Below are 23,811 nucleotides of genomic sequence, written 5' to 3' on the forward strand. Positions count from 1 at the left end.
AACTTGTCTGTTTATTCTCTGTTCTCATTTTATCAATCAGTGTGGCATGTCGTTTCTGGGTACGAGACATCCAGGACTAGGTGCGGAAAGGGTCTCCGCCCATGCTACAGGGCGTTTTGGACTGGAGGGGGGATTTTGGGAAGACACATGTGAACATGGTGCGACTTGTATAGATTCAATCTAGTATTAGAGGTGGCAGTATGGAGTGAGATTTCATCTGGGTTTGAAACCAATTTCGAAGCCGATTCTGAGTCGTGTACCTGTTTGTGCTGTTTGTGATGCATGTCGTTGTTCAAATAAGCATGGTTGTCGTTTCACGTGAACAAACGATTCGGGCCACATAGACGACAGTCGCTGCCTGCCTGTCAAAGTAGTTATTCGTTCAAGTAGCTGAAACGTATTCCTCGGACGATTTGCTGGCTGGTCAAACTCAAACTCCAATGTGATAAAAACAAAGTCAAGCTTCGAGAGGACGAAGTCAGCCTCAGGTTGAAAATCATGTATAACCACCAAAAATATTGGTAAATAAGGCTAATGTTGAGATTGACAGGGCGGTGGTAATTCCGATCTATTCCTACAAGCAAGCACTTTTATAGGAATAGGTGCAGCACACAATTGTACATAGTAAGTAGTTGCTGGCAGATATACACAACTTCACCTGATCGCTGAAATACTAACTGGTATTTAGTTCGATCGCAAGAGCAATACCTATTCAAAACGGTGTACGGCCGAGTAGTGTAAACAGGTTCGCCATTACAGAATGCTCAAAATTCGTGCCGATTGATGGAAACTTCTGTTCCACCGAGCCGCATGTTCAATATCCGAGACGATCCCAAATGCAAGTCGAATTCAGCATCTGATCCCAACGGTCCAGTCGGAGGGTTTCAAGGCAATATTTACAGCTTAGAAACAAAGTCTCAGGATCAATGATATGTAAGACCAAGATAAGTAGCATATGAAATCCCGCCGCGCCGTAACCATATGTCTCTAGTCCTATCCTACCCATTTTCTGTTTAGGCAAGCGTTCCGGTGGTCAGAGAGAATAAGGGAAGAGTCCCAGCCGCTTAAGCAGCGCAAAGAACCCAGATGCAACAGGCGAAGCACGAGAAAAATAAAATCCATTCGCCAGGTATCAAACGCCTCTGACGCCGTTAACACTCGAATCCTACAACGCCGTCAACCCAAAGAATAAGAAAGAGCACGCTTTGCGCAAACACCGGGTGGCTTGGTCTGAGTTAACCAAGGACCACACAGCGCTTTGGTTTTGCCTCCATCGTCGTAGTGTTATTTCTGAAGTTTAGGGAGAGGGCCAGGTTCATTGAGCTTATTAGCCACATGATACCACCTCCCTTGAACATCTCACTTCTTCAGAACGGCATCGTAGATGCTCACTAAGCCAGTAATGGCAGTTCCGGTCAAGATGCCCTTGTAGCCACCATAAACAGCGTTCTCAAGGCGCAGTATTGAAAGGTCGCTCAGGAGACCGCCAAAGTTGACGCCCTGGCCATAAACAACAAATGAAACGAGTGCCTTGACAATACTGAAAGTCAAGGGGTCCACGACGTAGTCGGCGTAGCTCGGACGAGGGCGAACTCGCGACGGAGGGGGGCTTGTGGCGCTGAGGTTGAAAAAGTAGCCAACAAAAGAGGGAATGACAACGCTGGTAAGAATCCAGGTTAGGGCAGGGGACCAGAAGCTGGAGGTGAGAAGCAAGAACATGTCAGGAACATAGACAGGGTAGTCTGGCGTGCCAAGAGTGCTGATGGCGGGAATTGTGAAGGCATAAACATTGCTCAGAATCTCGCGACGGACATTCCACAACTCCCAGCCTGCGACGCAGAAGAGAATGCTTGTGACAGTGCTGAGCGTGTCGCGTGTCGCATGGCTGACCTCAGTGATACCACTTTCCTCGTACATTGACGAGACGCGCTGGCGTACGATGCTGGTTGAGCGATCAACAGCCAGAGCTACATCGGCGGGAGTCGCAGGTAGCGCAGGTAGCGTAATGCTCGACGCGACTTGCGCCAGTGTACGGCCAGGAGTCTCGACAAGCGCAGTAGATGTAGCTAGGGGAGACGAAGCAACGTCACTCCTGTCACTCGAACTATGGTTTGTTAGCTCAACAGTTCTAATAACACGACACGCGCTAAGCAGAATTCCTTGGGCGCTGGCGCGCCTTGACTAACACGAGTGCTAGAGGCGCCAGGAAGACCAAGATGATGAGCTACTCACTCTTCAAGTGATTCCTCTTCCACAGGCTTCGAGGGCCTACGTCGAACTACCTTGAAGCTGTCTTCGCGAAAGACTTCCTTCTTGATCGGGGATCCTTGAGCCTTGGAACGAGTGTTGAAGTAGCCAGCGAGGTCTGGATTGGCGATAAAGCGGGACGAGTTCTCTGTAAGATAGCTGTCAAGAGCTACACCTAGGTCGTCCTTTTTGAAACCGTCGAGGCTATATTGGTTCATGTCAGCGCGACTGATTATGGCTACTGGGCGCATGGAGGGGTCGTGATGATGGTAAAGTGGGCGCGTCGCGTTGCGCTTGCATACAACTAGTCGCAAACAAGAGGAACAGAAAGACAATGCGACCTGCTACTGGTGTTTGGCGATGGTTGCGCGCGCGAGCATGATGGAGATTTCTGGATGGACGACGGAGGACTCACCCTGACAGTCCTACAGACTCGGCGAGGGTCTCTAGTTCACCCTTCTTCTTGGTCTTTAACCATGAGTTGTATCTATGAGTAGACATGTTGAGGAGTCGCGTAGAGTGTGTGTGTAATTGGGATTGAAAAAGTACTCCAAAATGTAGATCTCAGCTCGATGTATATATGCGTGCTAGGTTATTGGTGGGCGACAGAAGATGCGCAAAATGAAGCTGATGATGGTGATGAGAAGAACGGAGGTACAAACTCGCTTGTGGTGTGTGTTGGGGGGTGATGCTGCTGAAGAAGAAAGGGCCCGCGTTTAATAGCGGGTCCCTTTCCAGGTTGTTTACGTTTTTATCTCCCGTGCCTTCGGTTCCTTCGATAGTCCCCGCAGATCACTTTAGGCGGATGACCGTGACCACCTTGCACCAATCAATGTGCTCTGTCTTGGAGCTCAGTTGCTACGTCGAAATTGCTGGGGCTGATTCACTGATGAAGCAATAATATGACCTCATCCGACCTAAATCTAGCATGCAAACTTACATAGTAGATCACAACCTGACTACTAACTTGACTCTTTTTGTTAGACCCAAGCCATGGGCTAGTCATGACGGACCGCTGGCGTAACCAGGCAAACGCGTTACTCTCCAAACGCGACACTTATCTACTTCACCTTCTCTTTGAGTACTAATTGATACAGGTACCTATGTTTAAACTGATGTGAACAATCAAAGATTGGGCCCAATCAGAAGTTTCGGCTACAAACGGACTGCACGACCTCATTTCACATTCACCTAAAGGACTACTGCTGGTATGTAGGATTTGCTCTATAACCTAGGTTAGTAGGTATTCATGAACTGCAGAACAAATTCATAGCCCATCGGGTACAAAGTCTATGTAAATGACAAAAGATATTTCTCCTATACCTGCTTGCTGTCCTCGATAGCTGCTACCTATACCCAACTCACAAACCTCTCTTTCCCCCTCTTAACCATCCTTACTGGCACGTAATCATCGTTCATCTTAAGCGTTAACACTGAAGTCGCACCCAATATCTTGGCCCGGCTTGTAGATTGGGCTTTCGCATACACGTTGCGTCGTTCGTCTTTGTTCATCCCCTCGACCTCTTCATCGTTTGCCCACTCGTCCACCCCCAACTCCAAACTATAGTCCCGGAAGAGCACCGCAAGCGCGGCGATTATTTCCACTTGCGCAATCCGGCGGCCGAGACATGATCTGGGCCCGTCACTGAAGGGGATATATGACCCCCTTTCTGGCCGAAAGAGCTGCGAGCTTGTATCAGGGCCCTTGTACCCACCAAAATCTTCGTTCTCAGAGGTAGCACCATCTGACTCTGCCGCCTTTACCGTAGTCTCATTGGATCGGTACCATCTCTCAGGTACCCAGTCATTGATGTCATCCTCGCCAGCATGGATCTGACTTGGTCTCCCCGGCCAGTATCGTGGGTTTCGATGAATCGATACGGCAACCAAGGAGATGATTGTACTCCCTGGGATCAAGTAGCTGTTACCATCAATGGTGATGACCTGCTCTTGTTTCGGGGGCACTTTCTTTGGTATTTCCACGACTGCAGGCGTCATTCTGAGAGTCTCGTTCATGCAGGCGCCGAGCATGCTAGCCATCATCGGGTTGATCAACGTATCATAATCCCACGAGTTTGGTTCTTTCCCGCCGAAGATCTCGTCGATATCCCTTTGCAACCGCCTTTGCGATGATGGATTATTCGCCAGTTCTAAAAGGATGAAGTGCAACGCCCCAGCGGTAGTCTCATGTCCGGCAACGAGCATTATGAAGGCATTTCCTTGGATTTCATCTCGTGACAGTGCACCCTTTTTGAATTGCGGGCCCTGCTGGCCTTCGCCCGTACGGTTCGCGTAATTGGATCTTACCAGCTGACCCATCAGGTCCATACCGTCGACATGCTCGCCTTTTCGAGCTTCCTCAATCTTCTCGTCCATCAACTCGTGCATGTACTTGCTAAACTCATCGTGGGACTCTGCTGCGAGCTGGCTCTTCTTAAAAGGCAGTGTTTCTGCAGCGTTATTAGCCTAGCGCTTCAACATTCCCTCTCAAGATTGAACTAACTCAGCATCCATCGCGGAACAAGCAAAATGAGCAGGATAAACTCCAAAGCAGTTGCAATTGTGGTCACGAAACTCATCTTGTGTCCTGCAGTGGCTTCTAGCGAGCCATACTTCGCCATCTTTGGATTGGCCTTTGCTGGCAAAGACTCTCCAGGCCACAGTAATTTGAGGCCAAACCCGACATAAGCAATAATATTGAGAGCTAGTCTCATCGTATCCTGATCGAGTGTGTTGATAGTACCACTGTCTTCGCCACCTGATCCCATCCACATCTTGACTAAACCTTGTGCCTGGTGTATAGCTTCCTGGAAGACAAGGGCAGCGTTCTTCTCGTTGAATGAAGCCGAGGTCACTTTTCTATGGTTTCGCCAGATGGCGCCTTCTGATGTTAGGATGTTGTCGCCAAACACTCGCAGGATCTCGTATGTTTCCACATATTTTGGGAAGTGCTCTCTCCGGCACGTAATCTGACGAATAGCCTCGGCATTGCAGGTCATCATAAAAAGCATGTTTGGGGAGACTACGATAAACACGTCTCCGTGACGCGCAAAGGCATCATGACGTGTATTATATGAGAATCCAGGCGTTAAAACTCTGTGGCCGGTAACGTTAGTACAGATTGATTAGAGAGTGACTATGCATACTCTAGCCATTCTTCCCACAGTGGTTCGGGGAGTAGTTTAATTATCGGAATCAATCCTTTATGAGCTAGTATCCATGGGACGAAGATCGGTGAGCAAGCTATTCGAATGTAAGCTTTGGAACATTGAATCAAAACAGAGGATGTGAGATATACGGGCAACGATATAAGGCAAGCCGCTCTTTTTTGCCGCCTCAATATTATTTCGTAGTCCAGAAGCGTGCTTATACACAGCGTACAAGACAGCTGTGCTAACAAGGACTAGAACTGTCTGCATTGTGCAGATGATTCTTTGATATACACTGAAAGTATAGGGTGGATTTGGATCAGTGACAGGGGCCGCGAATCAAGCTCAAGATCGGGAATGGAGTGTCCTCAAAATGGGACAAGAGCTTCGTGAAAACAAAACTTTGCGGATACGGAAACAAAGGGAAGAACGTGTCAATAGACGATCTAGCACCGGTTGAGATGGGAAGGGGTCGGCCTGTTTTTATTCCCACTTTGCATCAGCGCTTGTGTCGCGGATCAAACAAACGGGGCCGGAGTTGTAACAGACGACGCTTCAGATCGACAAGCAAGCCTTTATTAGTTACCATCTTCATATAGCACTAAAAAGTGTATTCTAACATATTCGACCTCGGCTTGTCAAATCGCCCCAGTTGGATAACTAGATTGCCGTTCACTTTCAGCTTTATATTCCTTATGTGGACAGGTGCACACTGAGTATTTGGCCATCATGTATCTGTTTGTTTGTACGAGATAGCCTATGGCGTAACACATAGTGGAGTGCACTCGTGAATAGAACTTGGATTTCGTCATACGTAACTAGGTAGTATAGTTCTGCAGGTTTTGTCATGATATCAAACATGTCATATATCATAGCGTGGAACGGGTTGTCTCTTAGTTCGGGCAGTACTGTAGTTTATAACTAGAGAACCTAGGCCAATGCTATAAGGATACCTGATAGGTCAGTGCCCAGGTAGTAGGATGAAGAATACACTACATATTTTACTCAGCCATTTTTCACTCAATTAAAACTCTTGGAACTGGCAAGTACTTAATGATGTCTCTACTGTTGACATCCTACAGTGTGATGTTGCCTACCTATATAGTGTCGGATAAGAAACCATCCCGAGTTACGAAGTGACGTTAATAATTAGGATGATACCAATTCAATGTTAGAAGAGACATATCAAAACGTTTACATGGTGAGAATACACTAACGATTCATAATATGATCTGGGAACTGATAAGCTGCTGACTTACTTGTTGAGGTAAGTTCGTAGGCAGCTTTTCAACAATGATTTTGTTACCTTTTGTAATCGATTAACACGGGAATATAGCCCACCCTGATAGTTGCAAGGTAATTCAAACAAAGAAATTGGTATGTGGGCTTGCTCCAACGAGGGGTGGGCTCGGACACGCCGCCACTGTGGTCCAGGTAATTCAACATCCGCATGTAATTTCCCTCCTCCTGAGCCAAAATGAAGCATTTACTGTAGAGTTGATATAGGTATCCCTCGAAGTCTAATATAAAATCGATAGATATAGCTTTATTATGAAAAATAGGGCTCTTAGAGTAACCTTAATCTTATATAAATATAAAAGCACTGCTATATAACCTATTTATCTTTCCTTTAATATAAAAATATATAAAAGACTAAGTATCTATATTAATTAATTTACCTAGCTTATTACCTTAATTTTTATTATTAATTAACCCTAGCTATAATAATAGAATAATAAATAAACTAAAGCCTATATATAAGAGCTTATAGAAGTCTTACTATTATTACTATAGGCAGAGGTTAATTTACTTTAATTATATTATTTACTTAGCTATTAATATAGCTATAAATAATAATAATATTTATATAGAGGTAAAAGCTATAATAAATATTAATAAGTTTAATATTATTTAATTAATTAAAATAGCCTTTTTTAGCTATTATTTAATTAAGTTAATTAAATTTATTAATTTAATTAAAAAAACTAAAAAAAATAAGATATTAATTAATTAATTAAAAATTAAAAAAAAAGCTTTTAAAACCCTAGATAAGGCCTTTAGTAGTAATAAGTATCTATTTTACTAATAGAAAGAATTCCTAAAGGCCTTAAAAGATAGGTTATATATAGCCTAGCTTAAAGATATATAGTAAGAGGCTATAGTAGTAATTAAGATGCTACTATAAAGGGTTAAGCTGCTTTAAAAGGGTTAGTTAGGTGATTTTATAGGTTAGTTAAAGGAAGATTTTGTGGATTCTTATGTAAGGTTTCGGTTACTCTGTGTGAGCAATAAACAAGTAATCGCATTTTACTGTAGAGTATTATAGGAACAGTCAGACAAGGAAACCGCCCATGATAGAACAGGTCATAATCGACAATGGAAAATAATGGAGACAATCAGATGCCATAGCATCGAAAGTCACGCGGTATATCGCCTTATGTAGTAGTACTATTCATCTTCAACAATGTCGACCGCTTCTTCTTACTGAAAGGCATCTGTGAAGAGTACTAGCTACTAAGACAGGTAGACTATCCGTAACAAGTACGAATAAAAACGTAGGTCGAGATACGCGGGAGGCGTTGGCACTGCGGGCGTTGGACCAACTCGTTTCAGGGCCCCTAGCCTAGCCAGTCTACCTGGGAACCTAGCGAGAATTTCCAGGGAGCGTCTATGTATGCCCAGAAACGTAGCGTCTGGAGTGCAAACCCCACCATCCACGCCACTTCTAATCGGGGTAGCCCATGGCATGGCATGGCATGGAGCCTGCATGATGGATCCTGTCCTGTCCTTTCTCCATTCCCAAATTCGACAAACAAGTAACCCAGTCCGATCGTCTAATACGTGACTGACGTGACAAGGATGTAACTTTGGCTTTATCCCAAAATTTCGGGATCTCATCTCGACAATAGTTACAAAGCAAGGGATTCTGAATTCCCCTTCGACCCTGACCCCTAAGGTACTGTCATTCACAGGTCTCGTGACGACCAAGTCGTTCCATGTAAACTTGTTTTTGCAACCACCACCGATACATACGTCTCTAAAATAATCTTGGCCCGTTGTCCTTCACCCTCTCTCTAGGTACAAACTTATCGACCGCTTGTTTAGTTCGTCACCACCTTTCACAGCGCGACCAACCTAGGAGGTACTCACTACCTACTACGTACGTGCGAGCGACGCTTGGAAAGAACGAACCCCCTTTTATCAACCGCCCGCTTCTGTCAAACACAACCAATCGCAGATAAAACCTATATTCAACAGAGTCAAATTAATTCTGGTTTCCTTTTCAGCATGTTTGCGTTGGCTGCGACAATCAATCAAATATTAATGTCTTTCAGTTTGCTTGTTGTCTTCAACTAGTCTAGCTGAGTATCACTGCACTACCTTAGTACCTATACTGTCAACCGACTCGATCGCGACGAACCGTCATGACACAATACCGACGAGACGAGAACGTCTCTCCTATGGACCTCACTCCTCGAACGGTCTCCCCGTCGAGCTCCAAGTTTCAACTCGCACCTGCCCCCACGTCCAGAGCAAACCCCGATATCCTCGTGCCTCCTATAGACGTCAAAGCCTCAGGTTCACCGGATGCCCTTGATTCTACCACAGAAACACATCAATCATCAAACATATTGAAACATGGCCAATATTCGGCACCTTCGTCGGCTATACCCAAGTCTACCCCAGCCTCAACCAAGTCGCTCAAAGACCATGGCGTAAACGATCGGGATTTTGGCCTGGTAACTGATCCTGAAGGACAAGATCATGCCCAGGGACTTTCCAGACCAAGCATACAGCTTACTGGAGCTGACGGTCTCGACACCCCCCCTACATTTACCAGAGGTAACTCGTGGGAAGAACCAGACACTCCTGGCAAATCTCGCGGGGCTTCTTTGATGTCCAAACTCAAGGCACTTACCAACAACAGTGGCTTACCGACTCCAAAATCACCGACCGTTGCCGGTCCCTCTAGTCAAGGTATTCAATCGAATCTCAATTCTCCCACACGGCCGAACCGAGGTATTCCAGGGACTTTGACAGAGGAAGACACGGACGCTGACGCTGACGCGGAGGAGACTGCGGATGAAGGTAGCCCCGAGGACGGGAAGCAGAAAAAGAAGAAGCAGAAGAGGATGATGCGTCGCACGAAGAAAACAAACGCTTCGACCCCAGGGACTCCACGGCGATTTGCAGCCGATACAGATGTACTGGATACCTTTGACCAATTGGTAAAGCGACGTGCAAGCATGCCTGATGCAGCCCACGAATATGGCGTCTCAGAAGGCGAAGGTCGAGATCGCTTAGGAATGTCATTCCGCCGGGGGAACTCCTGGATGACATCCGCCATGCGGCCTCCTGGAGAGGAGGCCGATGAGGTCGAAAGCCCTGGCGCTGTTGGGCGGCGATCAGGTCATGTTCGTCGAATCACTGTATTTGGCGGCGGCGGCGTTTCTGACGGTGATGCCATGACCCCCCGACGTCCCTTCTTCACATCCGAGCGAGCGTCCACCTTTGGCGCTCAAAAATGGAAGCAGGTCAAAAACACACTCAAATTACTGAGGCAGAAGAAGGAAGACCGTTTCGACTACTACAAGTCAGCTGAGTTAATGGCTGAGCTGCGAGCCGGTGCTCCCGCTGTACTTATGCTCGCCAGCATGATCCAGAGGGACGAACATGGGAACAAGAGAATCCCGGTTCTACTTGAACAGCTCAAGCTTCGCATTAAGGACAGTTCTCCCATGGAGGATGACGACAAAGACCGCCATTGGCTATTTACCATTGAACTCGAATACGGAAGTGGACCTAGCAGAATGAGCTGGACCATCAGCCGAACACTTAGGGATATCTACAACCTGCATTTACGGTACAAGTTCGCTATCAACAACGAAAAATACATGCCTGGACGTATGGATTTGGGCGGTCGACCGAAACAGCCAAAGTTTCCCTACTCGGCCTTTCCTTATCTTCGTGGTGCCCGGAAGAAGGGCGAGGAGAGCGACGATGAAGATCAAGCCAGTATTCGCGGAGATGAAACTGCTGGCGAAGGCACTGCTGCTGAGGCGGCAGGAAATGGTGTCTTCAGCGACCCCGAAACACTCAATGGCATTCCGCGAAGAAAGTCGCGTAATTTCTTAGGCATGGGTCCAAGACGTAGATCAACAGGCATCACCGATCCTGGTGAAATGTCCAATACCGAGGGCCCAGGTATGCCTGTTATGGACATGGCAACGAGGAGACAGCGTTATGTTGAGAAACAGCGACGTATTTTGGAGAAGTATCTCTCTGAGATGATAAGATGGCTCATGTTCAGGGCTGACAGCAACCGACTTTGCCGCTTCCTTGAACTCTCCGCCCTTGGCGTTCGACTTGCTGCCGAGGGCAGCTATCATGGAAAGGAGTGTTATCTTCATATTCAACCCTCAAAGGGCCTTGACTTTCGCCGTGCACTGACACCAGCCAAGGTTGTTTCTCGACGCAGTCGAAAATGGTTTCTCGTCAGACAAAGCTACATTGTGTGTGTTGAATCTCCTGAGAATATGAACATTTTCGATGTGTATCTGGTCGACTCCAAGTTCAGCATTTCTTCGAAAAGAAGCAAAGTCAAGGCAATTGATTCTAATGAGAAGAAGGCCGAAATCGACTTAACTGTGGAGGCGCCCCCTGATAAGCATCACACCATGACTTTGCGTTCGTCCGAGCGCAAGATCCGCCTCTTCTCTCGCAACCAGTCCGTCATGAAGCAGTTTGAGGATTCGATCAATCAGATGCTTAAGCAGACACCTTGGTATCAGGAAAAGCGTTTTGATAGCTTCGCTCCGGTGCGGACTAACGTGTTTGCTCAATGGCTCGTCGACGGTCGCGACTACATGTGGAATGTCTCCAGAGCTATCAACATGGCTCGCGATGTCATCTATATCCATGATTGGTGGCTGAGCCCTGAATTGTACATGCGAAGACCGGCAGCCATTAGCCAAAAGTGGCGCCTGGATCGACTTCTACAGAAGAAGGCCAGAGAAGGTGTCAAGGTCTTTGTTATTGTTTACCGAAACGTCGAAGCCGCCATTCCAATCGATTCGGAGTACACCAAGTTCTCCTTGTTGAACCTCCACCCCAACATCTTCGTTCAAAGATCTCCTAACCAGTTCAAAAAGAACCAATTCTTCTTTGCTCACCATGAAAAGATCTGTATCGTGGATCATGATGTAGCCTTTGTAGGAGGCATTGATCTTTGCTTTGGACGTTGGGACTGCCCCCAGCACCCAATCGTTGACGATAAGCCAACTGGATTTGAGATGTCTGAGACGCCCAAGGATGCAGAGCACTGCCAACTGTTCCCCGGTAAAGACTACTCGAATCCTCGTGTACAGGACTTTTTCAGGCTCAATGAGCCATATGAAGAGATGTACGATCGAACCAAGGTACCTCGAATGCCTTGGCATGATGTAGCCATGCAAGTCGTTGGCCAGCCTGCAAGAGATTTGACACGCCACTTTGTTCAGCGTTGGAACTATTTGCGCCGAGGACGCAAGCCCACGCGACCTTTGCCTTTTCTGCTTCCCCCCCCGGATGCGAACATAGACGAACTGAAAGAGCTTGGGCTTACCGGAACATGCGAAGTCCAGATCTTACGATCCGCCTCCACATGGTCCCTGGGCATCGAACAGACCGAACACAGTATCCAGAACGCATATATTAAGATGATTGAGGAGTCAGATCACTTCGTCTATATGGAGAACCAATTCTTCATTACAAGCACTGAAGCTTACAACACCCGAATAGTGAACCGTATCGGAGACGCTCTAGTTGAACGTATCATCCGTGCCCACGAGAACGATGAAGACTGGCGTTGTGCCATTGTTATCCCTCTAATGCCTGGCTTCCAAAACACAGTCGATGAACAGGAGGGGACGAGCGTTCGTCTGATCCTCATGTGTCAATACGCAAGTATCTGCAGAGGCGAGCAGTCCATCTTTGGCCGACTTAGAGCCGCTGATATTGAACCAGAGGATTACATCAGTTTCTACTCGCTTCGCCAGTGGGGAATTATGAGCAACGATGTCCTTGTCACCGAGCAACTCTACATTCATGCCAAAACAATCATTGTCGATGATCGTGTGGCTCTTATCGGCTCTGCCAATATTAATGAGCGATCAATGCTGGGCAGTCGCGATTCTGAGTGTGCCGCGATTGTTCGGGACACTGACATGATCAACTCGACCATGGCCGGAAAACCCTACAAGGTTGGCCGTTTCGCCCATACGCTGCGTCTCCGACTAATGCGAGAGCACTTGGGTCTGGATGTTGATGAAATCCTGGAGGAAGAACGCCAGGAAGAGCTTGATCGCCAAGATTTCGAAAAAGAGATGGAAGAGATCTACGAAGAAGAGGACAACGGCCCCTCTGACCCCTCAAGACTATCTACCAAGCGCCCTGAACCCCCGCGCATTCCCAGCATTAACCACGACCTCGATGCTGCCGTTGAAATTGAAGAGAGCAGCAGTAGCAACAGCAACAGCAGCCACGGTAGCAATGCCGAAACGGAAGGCATAACCGTAAATGGACCGGAGAGCAAAGTGAAGCATGAGTTGGATGTGACTGGCTATGGTCCTGATCGTTGGAAGAGTGCTGAGAAGTCCGGCCTCGATGCTGGCCGTGACTCTGTTATCATCAATGGTAGGGAAGTCCTCGTCAACAACATCAGCAACGAAGGCAAGGGGACGCTGCAGTCACCTGCGGAAGCCCAACCGCATGTCCCTCAGCCCGATAACAGGTATCTCGACCCTGGAAACCACAATGACTGTCTCCCACCCATGCCTGCCTTGAACCGCCGTACCACAGATCAACTTGGCCTCCCTCGTCCTGCGCAGCTGCCGTCTTTACCAATTAGTGACGATACTGATATCGGTGGCCCTCCGTTGCACATCGACCCCGAGACGGGAAAGCCGGTCAATGGTGTATTCCATCCTATGGCCGCAGATATTCAATTGGCGCACATCGACAAAAACTGCATGATAGATCCGGTGAATCCCAACTTCTTTGATGAGATCTGGAATCGTGCTGCCCAAAATAATACCAAGCTTTATCGCCGGGTGTTCCGTTGCATGCCTGATTCGGAGGTCAGTACTTGGGCTGAGTATAATGCGTATACAACATATGGAGATAAGTTCCGTAAGAGCATGGAACCAGGTCAGTCCAGAGGTGAAGACTCCGAGTTTCCTCCCTCCTCAAGGCACCGCAACTCCACAGCGGGCGGGGCAGGTGTCAGCGCGCCAGGGCCAGAGGTGATGGCCAAGGCCGCTGAGACAGAGGCGGAGAAGGCGTTGGGAAAGATGACCGAGAAAATGCCTCTGGGCGGACACCATGAAGAGGATAGGATCAAGATTGTTATTCCTGATGAGGGCCATGATGGTCTCAACGAGAAGAAGACAATGAAAGATGGCGAAGCCCTCTCATCACGACCTAATACTGGACTAGATACCGAGAGTGCTGTTGATGCCCAGCATCACGTTGAGGCGTCGTCTCCTGTATATTCACCTGGAGACACCCCCTTCCCAGCTTTTGATGGAGGTAACAATGGGAGGTTCCTAGAGCCTCAAGCAGGCACCAAGGATCGAGAGAGGCGAACTACTTTCTCCACCCTGGAAAAGCCCTCTTCAAGGGACACCAACGCTCCTCCACCCGGGCAATTCGGTTCAGTGAAGCGCAGGCGCCGCGCAACCACTAAGAACAGTCGACGCGGTTTCAGTATAGACGACATGCCAAACCGAGGACAGGCCGAGGAGCTTCTCAACATGGTACAGGGAAACATTGTCCAATTCCCTTACGACTGGCTCCTCACTGAGGAGCAGAATGGAAATTGGGGCTACCAAGTAGATGGCGTTGCACCCCTGGCTATCTAGTAAGTCTATCTCCGCAACCAGTGTTGCCAACGATGCTAACCAGCCACAGCAATTAAACTTAACTGCCTCTTACACTGCATTCTCTGAGTGGTGTTTTTAACATATAAGTGTGCACTTGAGCATTGCATGGAGTTGATTAGGTGTTTTGATTATTATCGAAGGAAAGCATCGAACGGGCACGATCATCTTCTAGAACACGGGGTTTCCTTCTATCCGCTCGTCCTATATATACACGTCCCATAACCAGAGTCGCCCATACGTCTATATTACAATTTTAATACAAGAATTTTAAACCTACACTCTTTCACTGACCCAGATAGCACCCCGACAGCCAGCCCGGATGACGCCAGTAAGGAGCCAATGTGGCTCGGCCTTTTGTGCATCATGCTCAACAGCGTGATCTAGATGCTCCAGTTCCTCGTCTCGAATCACTCGGAGGGTTTTGACAAGGTTCGACAGTTCCTCGCCAACTTCATAACCTTCACCCTCCCATTGCGTAACCATCTCCAAAAGAGTTCGGATCTGTTCGTTGTAATGACCACCAATCTCGGTTTCAACAGCCTCCGTGCAAGCCATGGCAGCTTCATAGCCCATCATAGCGGTTGACCAACCTAGACCAGTAGCCATGACGGACCACAGGGGGTACATGGCAGTAGGCCGGATACGGTGTTTATGGATAAGACTGTTGAACGTTTTGAAGTGACCGTCTTCCTGGTCGTACATATGCGCCATGAGCTTGCGGAGGTGTGGCTTTGAGCGGACAAGAATGGGTGACTGAGCGGCATAGATGAGAACGGCAGCAAGCTCGCCAGCCTGGTTGACACGAAGCTAGCAGCATGTTAGCCGTCAATTGATGCAAGATAAACTTGGAAAGCATACAGCAGAGTCGAGAAAGTCACGTTGCTCTTGTGTGAGTGGTTTAAGATTTTTAGGAGTCTTGGAGGACTCGTTTGATACAACAGTTTGAGCATTTGTTGTCGACGCAATAGTACGAATGTATGGCCTGCAAAGTGTTGGTGTTGAGTGTGCCCCAAAAGAGCAAAAAGGCCTCATCAAACCCCTACACAAAGCCATGGTTGTGATTGTCAAAAAGTCCTGAAACTGTTTCTTCGTTGCCCATTAATAGCGGATCTTGAATCGGACGATTTATGACGGCGTCGAATATCTCATTAAGCACAACGACTCTGAGCCAGCAGCCGGATTAAAGCCTTCTCCGTACCGTGCACCAGCCACACACGTGCGACGGCATGACATACCCTTCGACCAATAAGATTGGCCCAGGAACTACGAATTCAGAACAGGTTGAGAAAGAGCAAGCTATTCAGCTCTTTCACTTTTGGCACAAACGGCTTTTTGTTCTCTGCCATCAACAATTGTGTTTCTCTTCGCTTCAATACCCCGTGGGCACGTTTGCGCATCTTTTTGGACCCCTTTCATCCCCGAAATCCCTTCTTTTTCATCCAGACACGCGTATTACGCGACTACGTCTCATTACACGATTGCTATCCCCTGAACTATTGCGCTTCAGGTCCTCGTTGACCTACGATAAAGTTCGTCATGTCTGACGTTGAAGATGACCTTCTCGATCTTGCGGGTAGATCCTCAGACGATGAGGGTTCCGACAACGGAAGCAGAAGGGGATCAGCGTCGCCGCCGCCAGTAAAGAGAAGTGGCTCTAAGAGGGAAACAGGAAGCAAGGCGCGTCGAGGAGGTGCTGATGATTCTGAAGAGGAAGGCGAGGCGTAAGTCAATTCCTCCGTTGGGTAGTGCGCGGGTTGGGTTTGGTACTGGATAGACCGCTCGGCCTTTGTCCTGCTTCCCAGTCATACTGTTTTCCACCGTTCGCCCGTCCTTTGCTGACTCATTCTTGTCCAGGTCCTCTGCTCCCGGAACGCCAAACTCGCTCGAGTCCGCTCCTATGGATGAATCCGATTCTGACGCTGAGCCATCAAGAGGACGAGCTGCCGCTGCGGACGACGACGATGAGAACTATCCAGTCGACGGTCGATACAGGAGTCAGAAGGAGAAGGCAGAGATTATGGCCCTACCAGAACTTGAGCGTGAGCAGATCATTGCTGATCGAATGACTGAGATCGAGCGCCAGCGCCAGAACCGTCTACTTCGTCAAATGGTTAGCAACATGGAGAATGAAGAGCGCAAGCAAGTTAAGAAGAAGCGGAGCGCTGGAACTGCCGATTTGGAAGATGGCGATCGAAAGGCTTCACGACCGCGCACGGAGACAAAGAGGGAAACTGCAATGGATTCGCTGCGTCAAGCCAAGGCGGAAAAGGCACGCCGACGAGAAGATCTTGAGAAACGGAAGGACAATTACTCATCACGCCGAGGTGATTCCGGAGCCGAAGACAGTGATGACGACTATAACCGCGGACGTTCACCTACCCCTGACGTTGACGAGGTACGCGATCAGCCGCCGGCTGAGCTGCGTGACTATGATCGTGTTCGACTGGGACGAAATGAGTTTGCCCAAGTCTGCTTCCACCCTGGGTTCGAGCAAGGCATCATCGGATGCTATATTCGCATCGCTCTAGGACCGCACCCTGAGACGGGCATAGAACAGTACCGCATGGCTGTGATCAAAGGTAAGAAACGACGAGAATGATGTTATGTATATTACTGACGTCGTTCGCAGGCTTCTCGACCAGCCGACCTTATGCCATTCAAGGACCCCAAGGTGTGCTGGTTACTGATCAGTACGTAAAGGCGGCGCATGGCAAGGCAATCAAAGAATTTCCTTTCATTGCCGCCTCGAGTGGAAAGTTCACAGATGTATGCTTGACATGAATCTGTTATCAAAAGTACATAATACTGACGCGACCAACAGAGTGAACTCAACCGGTACAAGGTCACATGCCATAACGAGGGCGTGACGCTTCCAACCAAGGCTTATTTGACTGATAAAGTCGACGACATTAACAGATTGATTAACCACTCGTGGACTTCCGAGGAGATCAAAACCCGGCTGGCTCGAATTAGTGATTTGAAACGTCGGTTTGACCCAGCCGAGCGAGAGCGTCTTGCCAAACTGATTGACGAAGCAAGACAACGTGGTGACGACGACAGAGCCGAAGAGTTACAGGAGGAACTTGACAACCTCGGCTCACAGCGTTTGGCGTTTAGGACGAGCTTGGGGTCATCAAAGCATTCGGACGAACCCAAGGCACAAAGCGAACAAGACCGTCTGGCTGAGCGTAATCGTGAGAACCGGCGTCTGAACGCGGAGGCAGTACGGAAGGCCCAGTTGAAGGAGAAAGCCAAGTCAAAAGAGATTGAGGCAGCTCTTAAGCGTGGTGAGACATATCAAGGCGACATGTCGAGGCGACTACGGACCAAGGCCAAGTTTGTTCACGATGCTAATGAAAAGGTGGAACAAAAGTCAGCAGCCAATGGTAGTGGGGCCAGTACACCTGGAAACAACACATCAAAGCCGACGGCTAAATCTCAACTACTACCCCATCTGGTGAAGTTGCAAGAAGAGAAGCATAAGGAGAAGGGCATTCCGACAATCCACAAACCTCTGATGGACGACGACGTGATTGGGTCACTGGACCTGGATATTGATGTTGAAATTTGAGGAAACAGAGACAGGTTAGACACAGAAGCATGATAAGAAGCGATTTTTGGTTGTATATTTATTGATTTATTTTTTTCGGCGGGCTAAAGCAAAAAGGTAGGGCAGGGGCGGGTTGCATTTCATCCTCCACGAAACCTCACCTGGAGGTGATAACTCTAGACATGGGCTACTACTTGACAAATAAACTATTATAATTTTGACAATAACCACAAGGATTCATGAGCGCTGGCTGCTCTAATTACCATGACAAAGAGGCTCAAGCCTAAACGGTCTGACACTTTATCACATCCTGTCTCTATTCCCAGTTCCCTGCGACTACACCTTTAGAAGCTTGGATAGTGTCATCTTTAACCGTGTTCATCTCGCCAGGCTGATTGCGTATAACGTCCTCTGCCTACTGCTTATCCAGCGTCCGACGGTCTTTAAGAAAATCAAATTTGCCTTGCATTCTCCTCACAACATGGTAGACAATCATCAGTGCTTGGGTGACTAGCACAAAGGCGACGGTTTCGGCCTTGTTTTTGACCTTTTGAGCCAATGGCAGGTTGGACCTGACGAGCTTGCCATCCATCTCATCCTCAAACTTTTGGCATACCTCGAGATACAAACGTGGATCATCAGTGATCACACCGTCGATTAGTGGCGGCCCTTGTACATTCCTATTAGGAAGCCTTGGGTGACCTAGATTCTGACGGAGGCACCATTCCATACGACGAGGTTGGTTGACGGTCCATGTCATGAGAAGCTTGTCAGTTCGTTGGAGCCCTCGTAAGAATAGCTTGCCCGAGGGACCAACAAGGGTATTTTGGTTGAGATTGAACCCGAGGTTCGGGATTTTAAGGAAGTGATGTGAGTACAGGAGAGAGGCGCTGATATGAGCTAGAGGATAGGTCGGGAGTTGACTACGTGCGGCCTGCAAGAAGGAAGCCTATTGAATCATGTCAGCTGCAAGCCAGAACATATCCATGGATAAATGTGTTGCAACTTGTGGACGTAAGAGTAGAGAAGCAACTCACGTTCCAACATCCAAGTACAATACGCTGATCCCATGACACCGGCCCCTGGACGCTATCTAATGTTTTTGCAATAGCCGCCATTAGGTCTGCAGGGTTATCATTGAGCTAGAAAACTTGATCAGCTTTCTGTTTCGTGGAGCATGCTGGTATTGATCATGATACCTTGATATCCAGAACAACCCAGATCTTTTCTAATTCGGGCACGGCCAACCATTCAAGGAAGTCTTTAAGCCGCGGCATAGGCTCATGGGGCTCGGCTACTGTACGTAGAGTGCTGAGATATTCCCACGAGCATTCTGCAATACGTGCGTCTACCCCGAAGCAACGCTTCAGCGATGGATCCTATCTATAGATCAGATGAGCCCAGTATAGCCGATCAAGGTAAGGGTAGATTGGCATTTTGTAGCGGCCAATGGGTGTCGGGGTTTGGCTTACATGTGATATAACAGCTATACCATCAGAAGATAGATGCACATCTGTCTCTATAGCATGCGCCCCGGCTGTAACTGCACCTCGGAAGGCGGCCATTGTGTTTTCCGGCCAGTTGACCTTTGCGCCGCGATGAGCAATCGCCTGTGGAAGTCGACGGGAAGGATCCCTCAGTGATGGACGTGCAACGGCCCATGGCGCTATGGTACGGACATCATTTAGTGGTGTTGCGTGCTGCAGAAGCCTTGCTTTGTCTCTCTCTCACCTTGAGGGACAGCCGCTGATTGGGCATCCTTGTTAGCAAGAACTCGTCTTTGCGTCGCCATTGTAGTCGTTGATCGTGAAGATTGACAAAGGTTCTTCGGTGGGGGAATTGGAGAAACTGCTTCAACTGTCCTCCCGCAATAGCGTCCCCAGTAATGAAGTGACCAAGAGAATCGACGAAAACACCTTTTGTGATTAAGGTAGCCCGTATTCATCGATTCCAGAGACGGCAAGACATAGACATGAACACTATTGCTCTGTCATGTGTCATGGTTAATGGATCCTTCCCCATTAATCAGATCCACCGCCAGAAGGGAAAGCAGGAGATCTAGACTAGGTAGGTACGTTCGTAGGTACAGCACGGGAGACGTCATTTCAAGCAAATATGCACGGCCACATTGTACATAGGTACTTTCACTAGCCTCATTTTACGGCTCTTGAGTTTGCAAATAGCACAATTGTGATACCGTTTACAAATTTTGTTCTTGAGCCAAGCTTTCCTTGGCCACATCTTGTCAACTTGTACATAAATGCAAATGTAACCTTGCGGTACCGCAATTTAGCTCTGTTGTCCGCGTTGAATGATGCCGAGGCAGTGGATCTGACAAGGGATGATAACTGGTATCACGTCAATCAAATGATTCGAGATGATTGTGATGTGTGTTCCATTCTTGTAATATACAGTAAACTTGCAACTAGATACCGTAGCCTCGCTGTATTCACTCTTATACTGGCGAGAATTGGAGTCAATAATGATCGACAACGCTCGACGAATCCATGACCTAGATACCTAGATATCGAAGTAAAATTCCTCAAATATTCAAAATCCTAATCCAATAATAGAGACCCATTGGGAGGCGCTAGCTGTCTCTCAATTATCATAAAGTCGTTTCAACTTTCATAAATCAAAGCCAACGCTATCAATTAAATAAAGTGCCTGAACGCCCAGTTTTTAACAACACCACCAACCCAAGGTATCATATTCTTTTTCAACGCCACAACTAAATAGGAAACGTATCCATTCGGTCAGAGATCACATAACCCTCGTGACCGTGCTGCTGGGCCACTATGTGGTTGCGGTAGTCAACACTGTCGACGCTCAATCCAAGTTCCGAAGGGCCAACCTCCTCACCCGAGCTAAGGCTTTCATCACTCATGCTCAGGACGCTCTGAGGAGGTTGTGGATTGTTTCCAAACTCGGTTATACTGAAGCCACCAAGGTCCCAGTTGTCGGGAGGCCAATCGCCGCAGTTGCTTACTGCAATCGCACTCTCATTAACAAGTCCCTGTCCACCGTAGATGGCATCGTAAACATTGTTCATGCCGCCATCCATTGATCCCAAAAGTGTCTCCCATTCAGTCGTCGAAACTCCATTCATTTTCGCAGCAGCCATAGGAGAGTTCACAACCATATGGTTGGACTGAGGCGTCACTCCAGACTGAGAGTGCATGCGGCTTTGGTGGGGCGAGAGCGGCTGCGGCGACTGTGAGGAGTGGGCGAAGGACATGAAGTCAAGGTTGCGAGAGAGAGGTGAAGCCTCGCGCTCAGTTCTGGGAGATGTTGACATAAGATGACCTCGCCGAGCCACATGAGCCTCGGTATGGAGGTTGTCAAAAGACTGACGAGCCCGAGCACGGTAAACATCAGGCCGAGACTCAGTTTCACATGGCATCGTCATGCGGCGCATTCTCTCCTGATGGTCAATGAGGTTGCTCTCACTGGATGCGGCGGCCGAGAGCTGACCGAAAGGATAGGCTGTGTTTCTCTTCTTTGATTTCGAGACGGCTCCGGTTGGTGGCGAGCCTCGGTTAGAGATTGGCGCAGACACCTCACGTGAAGTGTGCATCGGCGAGCCAGCGGATTCGTCAATAGTGACAAGCATACTGGCCACATGCTTAAAGTCGAACGACCCAGAGGCATCCGCCTTCTCCAAGATGTGGATCACGGAATTTACCAAGCGTTCGTCATCGCGCATTATCTTACTGTCTTGTTTGAGATCAATTGAGTGGTAGAGCAACGTCATGCCGCAGATCACCAGTAGATCAGTCTTGTTCAGGCAGAACGAGAAAGTCATGCCACGCTCTTCAAGGAGCTGAATAATCTGAACAATGTGCTTGCTTGATGATCCGATTGATATCAGGGCGGAAGCCGCCTTGGAACCCAGACTGGAGCCAACGGCAGGACGATAGATGAGCGTGCGGATATAGTAATAAGCCAGAGCTAATAGAGGCGAGCGACTGCCAGTCACATCTGTTGACGGTTTGTCTTGAACAAAGTTGAGTCTCAGATGAGAAGGAAGCTGATGGTACCAAGCATCCAGCTCACTCTCAAGAGAAGCCATCTGTTGAAGAGATATCTCATAGGAGCTTGAGGCGGGGTAGTTCTTCTCTAGTACCTTGGCAAGAATGCGTGTCGCACGAAACAGGGCCAGTGCATTAGACAAGCGAGTGTACTCGCCAGGGAGAGTAGGTTGAAAGCCTTTCTCAGTTACATACTCATCGTCGGTGTCGCATGGGTATTCAGTCTGGATTTCGTCCTCTTTAAGAAGCTTGGGAAGACCAAGAGTAGCAGCAGAGAAACAGTCGAGGGTATAGAGAGTCCAGAAGACCTTCTTGCGGGTCTCGATTGTCAGAGCACCAAAAGAGAATCTCTTCTGGCTCTGGTGCAGGCCCAAACGATGAGAGAGACTGACAGCAATGGCCTTGTAGTGTTGAAGTCGCTTATAGTCGGCACGCATTGTGCAGTAGAGAAGAGCAAGAGTAAGGCATTGTAGGGTATTCATTGTATTCTCCATCAAAATAGTTTCAAGAGCGGCCTGCCATTGTTGCTCACAGGTGACAAGTTGGGAGAGATCGGGGTTGTCTGATGAGAGGCCGGCGATGCTGAAGACAAGGTAGAGTTGTGCAAGCTTGTGGCCGCTCTTGACCTTTTCTGGGTCGGCAACAAACTCCTCGTAGACATGAAGGAACGTGGGTTTGTGGAGGATAGGGAAGAGAGGTGCCCACTCTTGGAAGTAAACATTTACACAGCGGTCCGAGAAGATGCGAGGAGGAGCTACGCGGGACTGCTCAGGGGACTTGTGGCCAATGGGCTTGCAACCCTGGACATGCAAGAACGCTTCCGTGTTGAAGTCGGTGCTGGGCTTTCCGGCTTCTTGGATTTTACGCTTGAAGGCATCTGTTGCAGTCGTTAATCTAGGTCGATTGGAAAACCATGAAGGGAAATTACCTATAAACATGCGACCACTGGATGCGCCCATAAAGTAAGAGTCGGAATTCTCAACCCCGAGTAACAAGGGCGCGGCTTGTACACGGAAGGTATCCTCCTTTGTAACTTGGGCTTCGTTCCGGGGCTCTGGGGCAGCAGGGCTGCTAACAGGCATTGAAAGACTTGATCGGTTGCCGTGGATCTTGGAAAGCATGTCGATTTTTTCGTCCTTTTCGTCTAATAAATCCTTGAGCTCCCGAAGTTCACTTTCTAATTGCCGCACGCGTTCTTCCAAAGATTCGGTATATCCACGAGGGAATGCGCGACGGCTGAGTTTATCACTTGTTCGGCATTCAAAGCCGACGTTGGCGCATTGGGAACATGTTGGGCGTATTCCGTCACAGCGGATCTTTTTGCTTCTGCATCGATCACAAGCCTGGGCAATCCGGCTCTGAGAGCTAGTGCCCACCTTGATGACTTTCATGGGAAGAATTCCGGGCATTTTGATTATTATATGTGAATGTGTTGTGTCGTATTATTATGGAGTTGTATGAGAAAAGCGGCCGAATTGCCGAGAGAAAAGCGATGGCCGCAGGTTGCCGGTGTTGCTTTATTCCTTGGATATTTATTATAGGTAGTTTGCGATATCGTGTCTGTTGTCGCCAACTGAATCACTCACGATTAAATCGTGATAATCAGGGTTTTCGAATGATTCCGTTGTTGTGTATCTGGCTGGGTAGGTAGGTATGGGATAGCCGAGGTCTTTAAACCACAGCCAGCAATTTAGACTAGGTGATAGACTAAGTGAGTGTAGGTGAGTTGTGAGTGGATGATCTGATTGGTGGGGTTTAGGTAAAATCGTAGTATAAAGTTGGGATATCTTGGATGGGGAAGACAAAGACGATGATATATATATATATAGATATAGATATAGATATTGAACAAAGAACAACCCAAAAGGGAAGGAATAGATATAATGGTAAGAGATAAAAGGTAAATTGAGGGG

General features: G+C 48.1%; 7 protein-coding genes across 7 annotated transcripts; 2 read left to right on the top strand and 5 right to left on the bottom strand.

The window, feature by feature from the left end:
- Window positions 1-1,359: 1,359 nt before the first annotated feature.
- FPOAC1_002993 (uncharacterized protein) lies at window positions 1,360-2,748 on the bottom strand (the record flags this gene model as incomplete). Its single annotated transcript, XM_044847565.1, has 3 exons — window positions 1,360-2,104; window positions 2,233-2,451; window positions 2,663-2,748. 3 exons carry the CDS (start codon window positions 2,746-2,748, stop codon window positions 1,360-1,362), a joined length of 1,050 nt encoding a protein of 349 aa, XP_044713481.1.
- An 816-nt stretch (window positions 2,749-3,564) lies between these two features.
- Window positions 3,565-5,666, bottom strand: FPOAC1_002994 (uncharacterized protein; the record flags this gene model as incomplete). Its single annotated transcript, XM_044847566.1, has 5 exons — window positions 3,565-3,570; window positions 3,646-4,697; window positions 4,751-5,343; window positions 5,394-5,490; window positions 5,546-5,666. 5 exons carry the CDS (start codon window positions 5,664-5,666, stop codon window positions 3,565-3,567), a joined length of 1,869 nt encoding a protein of 622 aa, XP_044713482.1.
- Window positions 5,667-8,821: 3,155 nt separating this feature from the next.
- On the top strand, window positions 8,822-14,352 carry FPOAC1_002995 (uncharacterized protein; the record flags this gene model as incomplete). Its single annotated transcript, XM_044847567.1, has 2 exons — window positions 8,822-14,295; window positions 14,346-14,352. The coding sequence occupies 2 exons, from the start codon at window positions 8,822-8,824 to the stop codon at window positions 14,350-14,352; spliced, it is 5,481 nt and encodes a 1,826-aa protein (XP_044713483.1).
- Window positions 14,353-14,590: 238 nt separating this feature from the next.
- Window positions 14,591-15,416, bottom strand: FPOAC1_002996 (uncharacterized protein; the record flags this gene model as incomplete). The annotated part of the gene is made up of 3 exons (XM_044847568.1): window positions 14,591-15,124; window positions 15,176-15,299; window positions 15,361-15,416. The coding sequence occupies 3 exons, from the start codon at window positions 15,414-15,416 to the stop codon at window positions 14,591-14,593; spliced, it is 714 nt and encodes a 237-aa protein (XP_044713484.1).
- A 437-nt stretch (window positions 15,417-15,853) lies between these two features.
- FPOAC1_002997 (uncharacterized protein) lies at window positions 15,854-17,888 on the top strand (the record flags this gene model as incomplete). The annotated part of the gene is made up of 4 exons (XM_044847569.1): window positions 15,854-16,038; window positions 16,172-16,896; window positions 16,947-17,083; window positions 17,139-17,888. 4 exons carry the CDS (start codon window positions 15,854-15,856, stop codon window positions 17,886-17,888), a joined length of 1,797 nt encoding a protein of 598 aa, XP_044713485.1.
- Window positions 17,889-18,282: 394 nt separating this feature from the next.
- Window positions 18,283-19,659, bottom strand: FPOAC1_002998 (uncharacterized protein; the record flags this gene model as incomplete). The annotated part of the gene is made up of 5 exons (XM_044847570.1): window positions 18,283-18,816; window positions 18,905-19,009; window positions 19,067-19,246; window positions 19,340-19,533; window positions 19,599-19,659. The coding sequence occupies 5 exons, from the start codon at window positions 19,657-19,659 to the stop codon at window positions 18,283-18,285; spliced, it is 1,074 nt and encodes a 357-aa protein (XP_044713486.1).
- Window positions 19,660-20,598: 939 nt separating this feature from the next.
- On the bottom strand, window positions 20,599-23,307 carry FPOAC1_002999 (uncharacterized protein; the record flags this gene model as incomplete). The annotated part of the gene is made up of 2 exons (XM_044847571.1): window positions 20,599-22,775; window positions 22,827-23,307. 2 exons carry the CDS (start codon window positions 23,305-23,307, stop codon window positions 20,599-20,601), a joined length of 2,658 nt encoding a protein of 885 aa, XP_044713487.1.
- Between the last annotated feature and the right edge of the window lie 504 nt (window positions 23,308-23,811).

The sequence above is a fragment of the Fusarium poae genome, chromosome 1 (genome assembly GCF_019609905.1).
Source record: "Fusarium poae strain DAOMC 252244 chromosome 1, whole genome shotgun sequence".
NCBI classification, from domain to species: Eukaryota; Fungi; Ascomycota; class Sordariomycetes; order Hypocreales; family Nectriaceae; genus Fusarium; species Fusarium poae.